At 37.9% G+C, this 13,455-nt stretch overlaps 1 protein-coding gene across 5 annotated transcripts in view; it reads right to left on the bottom strand.

Annotated features, from left to right (window-relative positions):
* Positions 1 to 13,455, bottom strand: part of rtet (major facilitator superfamily domain-containing protein rtet) — a 294,106-nt gene that overhangs the window by 223,201 nt on the left and 57,450 nt on the right. For all 5 annotated transcript variants that reach the window (XM_067140241.2, XM_067140242.2, XM_068226066.1 and 2 more), the window contains one exon: positions 9,712 to 9,815. In XM_067140241.2, coding sequence (XP_066996342.2) covers positions 9,712 to 9,815 — 104 coding nt within the window. The remainder of the gene's footprint in view (positions 1 to 9,711; positions 9,816 to 13,455) is intronic.

Genomic DNA, 13,455 nt, shown 5'->3' with positions numbered 1-13,455 from the left:
AGATTTGTTGGATAAAAATTGATAGTTTCTTAGTAAAAATGTTTGGATGAATTTCGAAGTATTGTATAGGGGACTGGGTCTGTAATTGATTATTGGATGGATGGGAATGTTAGTTTTGTGAATTTTTGGAAGGGCTATGGCAGTGGGTAGGCCTGGGTTCATGTTTATTAATTTAGTTCTTTCTTGATCTGTGAGGAGAAAGGAAGTGTTTTTTAAAGTTTGTTTGAGTAGGCGTTGGATTTCAATTTTAACTGTGATACTTTTCAATACGGAACAATGAAATTTTTATCTTTAAATAAACAGCCTAGGCGTCACTGAAGAGGCATACTAGGGAAATGAGGAGTGAGGTAGTTTCCCGTTGCTTTCCTCACCGAGCCAGAAGTTGCTATTACATATCAGTCTGCCAAGCCCACTGAAATGCACGCGCCAACTGACCCAATGAGCAATATTTTCACACCATTCATAACAGGAACTGGCTGCATAAGGTATTACTAGCATTGCTCATACCCCAGTCACTTTCATGTTGTCAAAGTCAAGGATGAGACTGAGACAGGACAATGAAAGTAACAAATTTATTCTAGCCCGTACCAGAAGACATAGTGCACTGTAAACACTACATCTCGCCAGCAAAGGCATCCTTTACTCATATCATTTATATAAATAAGAAAACATAAAGGTCCAATAATACTAACTTGAAGAATTCCCCTCTTAATTATTACAGGGTCAGATAAAGCTTCACCTACTCTAATTCTCTGAGATCTATTTCCTAGAAATATAGCAACCCATTCTGTCACTATTTTGGCAAGTCCAATTGCACTCATTTTTGCCAGTGGTCTCCAATGATCCACCCTATCAAATGCCTTAGACAGATCAATCGCAATACAGTCCACTTAACCTCCTGAATCCAAGATATCTGCTATACCAGTCGCACGAGTGAAGCAGGCTCCCTCGGCCAGCAAATCCTGTATGTTCAACTCAGCCCTGGCAAGAGGAGTCGTGGAGCTCCTCTGAAACGATATAAAGACCAATTTAGGTAGACCATGAGAAGAGTAGATATAAACCCAAATACTTCGCATACTCTCGTACTGGATCGCCCTCACTGGTGTGGTACAATCTCAGTAGCAGTTGCAGAGTTTGAGCAGGAACATCGAAGACAGGAAACTCGCCAGAGAAAGAAGCTACATCAAACACTGCCACGGCCCCCACCGTCCATCGGATGCAACATGTATGGCCGCATGTTTTATGCAAGAATTGGTCTGATAAGCCATTACCGCCATCTTCATCGTGTGGACTAATGATTACAGAACTACAGGCAAGAAATGAAAACTCGGATAAGAGTATCGGCCACTGCCGCCGCTATATCTTGCTGGAGTCCTACAAGTAGAGCTTCAGTGGAATAACCTTTCCTAAACCCAAACTGCCTTATTTCCCAAAGCTTAAATGCAATGCACGTCAAACTGACTGGCCTGTATTTTTCAGCTTTATGTCAATCACCCTTTCCTATATACACAGGGGCTACTATAGCAACTCTCCATTCATATGGTATAGCTCCTTCAACCAAACAACAATCAAATAAGTACTTCAGATACGGTACTATATCCCAAACCACTGTCCTTAGTACATCCCCAGAAATCTTATCAATTCCTGCTGCGTTTCTAGTTTTTAACTTTTGTATCTTATTGTAAATGTCATTGTTATCATAGGTACATTTTAATACTTCTTTAATATCAGTCACCTCCCCCATCTGGACATTATCCTTGTACCGAACAATCTACACATACTGCTGACTGAATACTTCTGCCTTTTGAAGATCCTCACATCCACACTCCCCTTGTTATTAATGATTTCTGGAATGTCCTTCTTGGAACCTGTTTCTGCCTCAAAGTACCTATACATACCCTTTCATTTTTCACTAAAATTTGTATGACCACGGATTATGCTTGCCATCATGTTATCCTTAGCTGACTTCTTTGCTAGATTCAATTTCCTAGTAAGTTCCCTCGATTTCTCCTTACTTCCACAGCAATTTCTAAATATATTTCTTTCCAGCCTGCACCTCCTCCTTAGTCGTTTTATTTCTCTGTTAAAATGAAGTGGGTCTTTACCATTCCTCACTACCTTCAAAGGTACAAATCTATTTTTACATTCCTCAACAATCGCTTTAAACACATCCCAGAGTCTGTTTACATTTTTATTTACCATTTTCCCCCAATCATAGTACCTTTAAAAAACTCCCTCATGCCTGCTTTATCAACCATATGATACTACCTAATAGTGCTACATTAAGAACTTTCTTTCTATCACATTTTTTTTTTAACTACGACATAAACAGCTTCGTGATAACTAATACCATCTATTACTTCGGTTTCTCTATAGAGCTCAACTGGTTTTACCAGCAACAAGTCCAGAATATTCTTCCCTCTAGTTGGTTCCGTCACTTTTTGAATCGGAGGTCCTTCCCACATTAACTTATTTGCCATTTTTTGGCCATGCTTCCATTCACGTATATAGACAAGAAAGATGTTCTACCTATCAATACTATTGTATACTATAGTGTTGATAGGTGGAACGTCTTTCTTGTCTATATAATTGCATCCAATCAATACGGAAATGAAACTTATAAATAGTGATGCTTCCATTCACTCGCATTACCTTCGCAATTGACATACGGTAAATTGAGATCTCCCACTAGAATCACATTCCTTTCCATATCGTTTACCACATAGCTGATTATATTATCAAATAATTCTGAATCAGCATTAGTGCTGACCTCTCCCGGTCTGTATACTCCGAAGACATGAAGTTGCCTATTATCTTTAGAAGTATGCCTTACACCTATAATTTCATGTGTGTCATCTTTAACTTTTTCATAGCTTAAAAATTCTTCTTTCCCCAGAATGAATACTCCGCCTCCTACCATTACCTATCCTATCTGTACGATACACACTCCAGTTCCGTGAGAAAATTTCTGCATCCATATCATTTCTCAGCCATGACTCAACTCCTATTAAATATCTGGTCAAGTATATATCTAATAAATTACAGTAGAAGTCCACTATAGCGCGTACGGTATATAACGAGAACCCTGTTATAACGACAATGTTTGTCCGCCCCTTCACAATTCCTATATTAAACTGCATATTATCCTTAGGTTACAGCAAGAGCCCTATGACTGACGCATCCGTTATTACGAACGATTAAGCGCGCACAAATTTTTTTGTTTCCGATATTTATGCACCCAGTCATTATACTGCATGTGATTGATCACCTTTGGTATCATTTTCTTGTTATGTCCAATAGTGAGCTCTCTTGTCGACATTCGAAGGCAATGTCGGAGTCGATTACTAATAACCGTCAACTGCTGTTCCGTAAAGAAAAATGAAAATGAAAGAGGAGAACATGTTTTCATAATAAATGCTTAAATAACGTGTCCAATAGCAGTTGGTAACTCGTTAAAGGTAACGGCTGAATAAACGATCGCTTAATTTTAAAGCTAAATGCTGCAATTAAGTAAGAATGGGATACACCTCAAGATATGGCAGAGTTTGTCATTGATTACAGAGGTTAGTTTATATTTTCTCGTGTCCGTTAAATTATGGAAAGGCTATTATCATATAAATTTATAGGCAGAAGGTTATAATTTCTCTACTGACGCTTGATGTATGTTTTCATCATATGTATAGTACAGTTAAGTTAGGACAGGTGACACTGTGTGAATAAGCAAACTGAAACGTTTGCCACAAAATGAGATCGATCATCTTCGGTATGGTATAGTTTTCTCGCTATGTGCATTTGCGAGGTCTCTCGTCAACATTCAAAAGCAATACTGGATGGAAATTCTAAGTTCCCAAGGAGGGAATTAGATATTTTTCCACCAATAGTGCATGTCAAAAAACAGATCAGATGCAAGGCTTTTCAGGCGTTTGCTCTATTAACCAGCATTTCGTCTTAGGTCTGACACTAGACTCATCAGAGTGGGATGCATCAGACCCTACCCACTGACGCTGGGGTGTATGCAGGTGAACTTATCAGAAGCCCCATATAAGAGGCACAGTCTGATAACTGCATATGGGAGATAAAAATCCACAATGGAATTATTGCCCGACTAGCAATTCCAAATGGAAATTCTAAGTTCCCAAGGAGGGAATTAGATATTTTTCCACCAATAGAGCATGTGGAGTCGATTAGTAATACCCGACAATGGCTGTTCTCTAAAGAAAATTTGAAATGAAAGAGGATAACATGTTTTTGTAATAAATGCACAAATAACATGGCCGATAGCAGTTGTTAAGTCATTAAAAATAAAGGCTGAAGTAAACGATCTCTTAATTTTAATGTTATGTACTGAAATTAAGTAAGAATGTGATACACCTCAAGATATGATATACTGATTTCAAAGGATAGTTTATATTTTCTCGTGTCTAGTTAAATTTTGGAAAGGCTATTCTCATGTAAATTTTTAGTGAGGAGGGGCGTTTGAAATATGTTTTCATGATACATATACGGTTAGGTTAGGGGACGCCGTTTGAAGAAAAAAGCTGAAATGTTTGCCATAGAACCCTCTGGAGTGATACCGTATTTCTCGGATTCCAAGAATTTTTTTCCTCAGAAAGTCATGCAAAAAATCAAGGGTCGTTTCGCATTCCCGGCCTGACAGTAATGAACACAACTGGCAAATACCGCAGTAACCAAGCTGTTTCTTTTCACCCCACGCGCGCACACACGAAACTCGTTGATAGTAAATGACCGCCACTTTATCATACATCGGTAGCCGCGGTGACCGGTTGTGCAGTGTCTATGTGTAACGTCACATTGGATTTTGGGAAATAGTGAAGAGGGAATGAATGAAAGACATTCTATTATCCTCTACAGAAACTTTCCTCAAATCTGCAGAATGGCATCAAAACATGAAAGCTTTCGAATTCTTAGAAAGGCCATGGCTAGTCAGTAACAGAGTTATAACGTGTCTTCTGTACTGACGCTTAGTAAAATTAAGTTTTATAGACAGCAGGAATATTTTCGTGATGGATTGTCGTATTGTAAAGATACGTGGAACAGGTATTGCCGGCAACTTTTCAATGGGTTCTCGTCGATGTTATGATGCCAATTTTAAGTTAACGGCTATTAAACACTCGGAAATGTATAATAATTGTGCAGCCGCAAGAAAATAAGAATGCGGCATAGGCCTAAATAAAGCCAATATTTGGCGTTATCGTGAAGACAAAGGTAGCTTAAAAATGTGTACGGCACAGAAAATGCATTCAGTCGCAAGCAACAAGGATGCTTTAAAGAAGTTAAAGATGAAATTTTGATGTATGTGCAAAAGAAATGCAAGGGCGGAATTGCCATACCGTGACTCAACAAACTCATTCATTGACCTTCAAAGTCCGCGACTAGGCCAAGTGTATACATCGCTAGCCGCTGAAGTTGGTCGAACCTGGCAAACGAGACGTGCATGTAGCAGCAGCCAGTTAGGGCCTATATCTGACGCTAAGTGAAATTAACAGTTTTATAGTAAGCAAGAATATATTCCTGATGGATCATCGTATTGTAGAGACGCATGGAATGGGTATAGGCAGCAAATTTTCAACGTGTTCTCTTCGATATGTGATGCCAATTTTATGTTAATGGTTATTAAATCCGCTGAAATAAAGAATACTTGTACAACTGCAAAAACATACGGCATAACTAAAGCAATGTTCGGCGTCTACAAATAGTCTAAAAATGTGTACCGGTACTGTATAAGAAAGGCATTCATATGATTTTACAAACCACATTTTAAGCCTGATTTAGATTTTTTTGAAGGAAAATTGGGGGTAGTCTCGGATTCGGAGAAATACGGTAAAATAATTTCAGAATGAAATTAAACATACACTTTCACGTAGTATCAGATTTTGAAAAATAAACAAGTAAGTTGTATTGTGGATATTATCCATTAAAACGCAAGTTTTGAACAAACTGATTGCCGTTTCATACCGATTTTAATGTGTATGGGGGTTTTCCCGACTTTTACAAAATTAGGATATAATGACAATCCGTTATAGCGAGTAAATTTTTCACTGTTGTGAATTCTCGCTATAATGGACTTCTACTGTACATAATCTATTCCTTTCTTTACAAAACTTCTACAGTTCAAATCCAACATTTTTATGTCATCCCTACTTGACTTCTAGATCCCTGTACTCTTATCACCACTCTCTAGCCCAGCCCGTTTCCCTCTAACTGTTCCAAACAAATTTCCTAACTTATGCATACCACCACGGTTTAAGTGAAGGACATCTGATTGCAGATCCCTATCTCCTACTCAGCCATTAGGATCTAGAAATTTCACTCCCAGTTTCCCCACATACCAACTCCATAGTCTCCTTTAAATCCCAATCACCTTCCAGTCACAATCCCTGCTACACAGTATTCCACTGATAATAATTCTGCTCTGCTTTTGGAATGTCTAAAGAGCAATTTCAGAACTTACATACTCTCCCACAAACAAACATATCAAAACTGACCACTAACTGGAGGAAACCCACTGGGATGAAGGAAAGGCTAGCAATCTGCTTGAGGTAAGTAAAGAAAGTTCTATTTTTAAAACTATTTATTAATTCTTTTTTACAAAATTGTACATTTAAAAAAATCAATACATTTCTTAAACAAGTGAAGTAAAAATACATGCAGTCCAATTATGTATCACTGGTGAAATTTTCATAAAACACTCTTTCAGCATTAGTAGAGGGTGCAAGGAATCCAAGTGATGGCCCGTTTGTGTAATTTAAATGAAGTTCTGTGCAAGTACTTTCCTCGGAGTATAGATTGGTGGGCCAGAATGAACTACTTGAGTTAAATGGAGAGGATGGAGTGTCAGTTTCACCATCCATGTCACAGTTCAACCCGGCCAAACATTTAGTCCATTTCCATTTTTATCATTGCTCGAGTTCGAGGTGAAAATTTCTTAAACGTCTCCGCATAGCTCAAGAAAAGGTAATCGGTTCAGTCAAGGTCTTTCTTCCGTTTCATCTTCCTTTTGCTGTCCAAATAGTTTAAAGTAATATCGACATCGGGGCTGACTTCCTTTTGCTTGCTGTTTTATGGAAGCGGTGGCATTTCAGTATCATCTGCCGCATCCTCATCACTGTCCATGGGAACAGCTTCTGTTTTGTTGGGCTTTGGTAAATTTGACATAGATGGCTGCAGAGAAACATTATCCCAGAGAACTCCAAATTTGCAGCCCATGGTCAATTTTTAAATTTCTTCTTAAAAATTTGAGATACTTATAAATATAGGAATCCTTCAAGTTTTCCCACTTCAGTTTCACACTTTCAACTAAACAAACAGAATGAAACAGTATTTTTAAGAAAGTAAAGAATGATAGGCATGTTTAAAAAAATAAGTTAGCCTATTAATAATTCTTGTGATTTTTGATTTTATTATTTCAGATATTCAGCTGCAGGCGATTTCCAACACACAATAGCTTTCTGCTTCCATGTTGGGTGCACTACTGTGTCCACCATAGTAAAAGAAGTATACTTGGAGATATGGAATGTTCCACAACCGTTGTACTTGGCCACTCCAACAGAGGAGGTTTGGAGGAAATCTGAAGTCAGGTTTAGAGAACGATGGAACTTTCCCAACTGCATAGTGAGCATAGATGGTAAACATGTGGAAATTAAATGCCCTAATAACAGTGGATTAAGTTATTTCGCATTTTATAAAAACTTTTTTCGAATGTTCTCTGGGCCATAGTTAATCCTTACTACAATTTTATTGTTGTTGATACCGGTAGTGACGGGCGGCACAGTGATAGTGCCATCTTCGAGAATTCCTCCTATCGCGATTTTGTAACAAAAAAATTCTGCCACAAAGGCTATTACCTGTGCCAGATGTGCTTGAAGGTGATGAAGGATCCAAATTACAAAATGATTTAATGCGAACTTTCCAAAGACAGGCAGCCATTGATAAATTAGTACAACAAAATTACAATCAATGGCTTTGCAAAGCTCTTACTTCATTACTTGTAATTGCAGAGCTCGACATGCTGCAAAAATGGTGCGTATTTTTTAGACCTTTCGAGTGTGATATTAATACTGCTGTTCATGTTGTCAATGTTGCATGTTGCCTTCACAATTTTATCAGAACTAACACAGATAATGTCACTACTGATGAGAAAGAATTATCCTAAGAAGACGCCATGAAGCAGCCCACAATTGCTTTCTCCACTTCAAGGCAATTGAAAGGTCATGTGATGCTGCCCGTGCTGTACAAAACCATTTCATTCATTATTTCATGAATAATTCAATGAGTACATAATTAACAAAGGCAACTTAAGTCCGTGAATCAAGATGTTAAACCTTTTAGCAACATTATTTCAATTTTGCACTTTTTTGACAAGGAAACAACTGTGAATCACTCTGACCCTGTAGTGAATAACAGGAATTACATTCTATACATTTTATTTATATTTTTGTAATGTATTGTTTGTATTTTGCAATTTTGTATTATAGGGTCTAACATTTTCAACTGATATAATAATAAATTTTGTAATACTTACTGCTCAGATAGTTTTTTTCCCAAACTTACTCCATGCTTCTGCCTTCTTCACTATCGTACAAAAAACATATTCGCGAACTAGGGTCAATCAATTTCTCTGTTTCATCCAGCAGTTCTTTCCTTCAGTCTGCCATGAACTCTGTAAAATTCCCCTGTCTACCTGTCCGCTGCATACTAGACTGGTCCGTTGCAGTAGGCACTTTCCGTCTGCGCAGAATTACTGTATGTAATATTACAGAGTACATTTCCTGTTTGACAGAGCCTTATATCTTTTCACTAAGCTGGTCGTAGTGGCTTACCCGCCGCCCCATATTCTTATTATTAAAACAACACCAGCATTTCCTCTATTTGGTTTTGTGTTGATTATTCTGTAGTCGCCTGTTCAGAAATCTTGTTCTTCCTGCTAACATACTTCATTTATGCCAACTACATCTAACTTTAGTCTATCCATCTCCCTTTTCAGATTCCCTAACCTAACAACGATTCAAACTTCTAACACTCCCAATGATTGCCTTCATTCGTAGTCTCCACCCGGATATCCGAATGTGGGGCTATTTTACCTGGGAGGAAGCCATCATTCGTGCAGAGAGAGCTGCATGTCCTCAGCCGTTAGTTATGGCCGTAGTTTCCTGTTGCTTTCAGCTGTGTAGAAGTGCCAACACTGCTAAGCCATGCTGAGTATTATTAAAAGGCCTTATCAGTCAATCAACTAGACTGCTGCCCTTGCAACTTCTGAAAGGCTGTTACCCACCTTTCAATGAACCACTCGTTAGCCTGATCTCTCGATAGATACCCATCCGATATGGTTGCACCTGCAGCTCGGCTATCTGCTTCATTGGGACGTGCAAGCCTCCCCAACGCGGCAAGGTCACATGGTTCACACAGGAGGGTTCAACTGTTTATGTATTGATTTTTTTGTATTTTGGTTTCAAGATCACAAAAATTAATCTCAGCTCTTTCGAGCAAACTCCGGTGAAAAAGGGTTCAAATGCTCTCTTCCACAGAACCAAATCTGGATGTGTGGACAGACTGAACAGGCCAAGTTATGCGATATAAAGTCTGACAACACCAATAATTGTTACTTCTGAACAAACCTATCTGTATGCAAGTACAATAAGCCTACTAAAAAACCTTTCACCTGTAAAAAGTATAATATATTAATATACTTACAAGACAAAGTAGCATCATAGGTTTACGACCATAGACATCCGATAGGGCTCCAACAATAGGAGAAGCCACAAACTGCAGGAAGGAGAACATTGAACCAAGAACTCCTAAAACAATTTCACAATTGTTAAATAATTACTATTTGGGAATAGCAAATAGTACAAAATCAGTCACACCCACAAGCCAGAAATAAATCAGATTGGTTCCAGTGACCCCAGAAATAAATGGAACAAAATGAAGAAAGAAGAAAAATAATGAAAGCTTATATTCTGTAAATATTAGCATAAAACTAGAAAACTGCCACCAAAGAAAGTTGTTGGCGTTATACCATGTTGTTTTCACAAAGACACACACACGAAATGCTATCAACTGTGTACACTATTTTATTTACAACCTGTATATACATTTTATATATATATATATATATATATACACACACACACATCAATAAACCACCATTTTGAACACTTGATTACTACGCTCTCGAACAAAACACTGTTACGAAAAATAAGAGGAAGACTGCACACTTACATGTCAACCAACTACCAAACAACAAAGTCACATCATAAATTCACGTACTCGATTAACGACTTGCACTCATAACCCCGCCTGGCCAGGCTTCTAGAAGAATATGACACAAATGCTTTCTCGTAATTTTGAGAGTGTCCAATAGGCTATTTACAAATGGATCAAATGTTTGATTAATCAATCAATCAATCAATACTGATCTGCATTTAGGGCAGTCGCCCAGGTGGCAGATTCCCTATCTGTTGCTTTCCTAGCCCTTTCCGAAATGATTTCAAAGAAATTGGAAATTTATTGAACATCTCCCTTGGTAAGTTATTCCAATCCCTAACTCCCCTTCCTATAAATGAATATTTGCCCCAGTTTGTCCTCTTGAATTCCAACTTTATCTTCATATTGTGATCTTTCCTACTTTTATAAACGCCATTCAAACCTATTCGTCTACTAATGTCATTCCACGCCATCTCTCCGCTGACAGCTCGGAACATACCACTTAGTCGAGCAGCTCTTCTTCTTTCTCTCAATTCTTCCCAACCCAAACATTGCAACATTTTTGTAACGCTACTCTTTTGTCGGAAATCACCCAGAACAAATCGAGCTGCTTTTCTTTGGATTTTTTCTAGTTCTTGAATCAGGTAATCCTGGTGAGGGTCCCATACACTGGAACCATACTCTAGTTGGGGTCTTACCAGAGACTTATATGCACTCTCCTTTACATCCTTACTACAACCCCTGAACACCCTCATAACCATGTGCAGAGATCCGTACCCTTTATTTACAATCCCATATATGTGATTACCCCAGTGAAGATCTTTCCTTATATTAACACCTAGATACTTACAATGATCCCCAAAAGGAACTTTCACCCCATCAATGCAGTAATTAAAACTGAAAGGGCTTTTCCTATTTGTGAAACTCACAACCTGACTTTTAGCCCCGTTTATCAACATACCATTGTCTACTGTCCATCTCACAACATTTTCGAGGTCACGTTGCAGTTGCTCACAATCTTGTAACTTATTTATCACTCTATAGAGAATAACATCATCCGCAAAAAGCCTTACCTCTGACTCCACTCCTTTACTCATATCATTTATATATATAAGAAAACATAAAGGTCCGATAACACTGCCCTGAGGAACTCCCCTCTCAACTATTACAGGGTCAGACAAAGCTTCACCTACTCTAACTCTCTGAGATCTATTTTCTAGAAATATAGCAACCCATTCAGTCACTCTTTTGTCTAGTCCAATTGCACTCATTTTTGCCAGTAGTCTCCCATGGTCCACCCTATCAAATGCTTTAGACATGTCAATCGCGATACAGTCCATTTGACCTCCAGAATCCAAGATATCTGCTATATCTTGCTGGAATCCTACAAGTTGAGCTTCAGTGGAATAACCTTTCCTAAAACCGAATTGCCTTCTATCGAACCAGTTATTAATTTCACAAACATGTCTTAATATAATCAGAAAGAATGCCTTCCCAAAGCTTACATACAATGCATGTCAAACTTACTGGCCTGTAATTTTCAGCTTTATGTCTATCACCCTTTCCTTTATACACAGGGGCTACTATAGCAACTCTCCATTCATCTGGTATAGCTCCTTCGACCAAACAATAACCAAATAAGTACTTCAGATATGGTACTATATTCCAACTCATTGTCTTTAGTATATCCCCAGAAATCTGATCGATTCCAGCCGCTTTTCTAGTTTTCAACTTTTGTATCTTATTGTAAATGTCATTGTTATCATATGTAAATTTTATTACTTCTTTGGCCTTAGTCTCTTCCTCTATCTCGACATTATCCTTGTAACCAACAATCTTTAGATACTGCTGACTGAATACTTCCGCCTTTTGAAGATTCTCACATACACACTCCCCTTGTTCATTAATTATTCCTGGAATGTCCTTCTTGGAACCTGTTTCTGCCTTAAAATACCTATACATACCCTTCCATTTTTCACTAAAATTTGTATGACTGCCAATTATGCTTGCCATCATGTTATCCTTAGCTGCCTTCTTTGCTAGATTCAATTTTCTAGTAAGTTCCTTCAATTTCTCCTTACTTCCACAGCCATTTCTAACTCTATTTCTTTCCAGTCTGCACCTCCTTCTTAGTCTCTTTATTTCTCTATTATAATAAGGTGGGTCTTTACCATTCCTTACCACCCTTAAAGGTACAAACCTGTTTTCGCATTCCTCAACAATTTCTTTAAACCCATCCCAGAGTCTGTTTACATTTTTATTTACCGTTTTCCACCGATCATAGTTACTTTTTAGAAACTGCCTCATACCTGCTTTATCAGCCATATGGTACTGCCTAACAGTCCTACTTTTAAGACCTTCCTTTCTATCGCATTTATTTTTAACTACCACAAAAACAGCTTCATGATCACTAATACCATCTATTACTTCAGTTTCCCTATAGAGCTCATCTGGTTTTATCAGCACCACATCCAGGATATTTTTCCCTCTGGTTGGTTCCATCACTTTCTGAATCAGCTGTCCTTCCCATATTAACTTATTTGCCATTTGTTGGTCATGCTTCCTGTCGTTCGCATTTCCTTCCCAATTTACATCTGTCAAATTCAGATCTCCCGCTACAATCACATTTCTTTCCATGTCGTTTCCCACATAGCTGACTATCCTATCAAATAATTCCGAATCCGCATCAGTGCTACCCTTTCCCGATCTGTACACTCCAAATATATCAAGTTGCCTATTATCTTTAGAAATCAGCCTTACACCTAGAATTTCATGTGTCTCATCTTTAACTTTTTCGTAGCTTACAAATTCTTCTTTCACCAGAATGAAAACCTCTAGTGACAAAGTGCATTGTTCTGGAGTATTACAGTGTGTTCCACAACATTACATTGGGTTTATACATCATATATACAGGTAATAATAAATTATCTTACGTTAAATAAACTCATATTAATATACATACAGCAGTTTTTACATGACAACCTCACAAATAATATGATCATGATTTATACCGAATAAAGTCTGGGCATAACTACATAAATAATTAATAGAAATTGAGCTTGACGTTTCCATTATTTACCCATGGGTTAGAGAATTGTTTCCAAGTTATACTAGTCCATTACACTTGCATCAACCAAAGGAAAATGAATATGTGAAAAAAGTTGCTGAATAAAGAAGAACAGCTAAGAAGATGAGAATTAATGATGATGATGCTTGTTTAAAGGGGCCTAA

The sequence above is a fragment of the Anabrus simplex genome, chromosome 2 (assembly GCF_040414725.1).
Source record: "Anabrus simplex isolate iqAnaSimp1 chromosome 2, ASM4041472v1, whole genome shotgun sequence".
NCBI classification, from domain to species: domain Eukaryota; kingdom Metazoa; phylum Arthropoda; class Insecta; order Orthoptera; family Tettigoniidae; genus Anabrus; species Anabrus simplex.
This window is presented reverse-complemented; position numbering and strand designations above follow the sequence as displayed.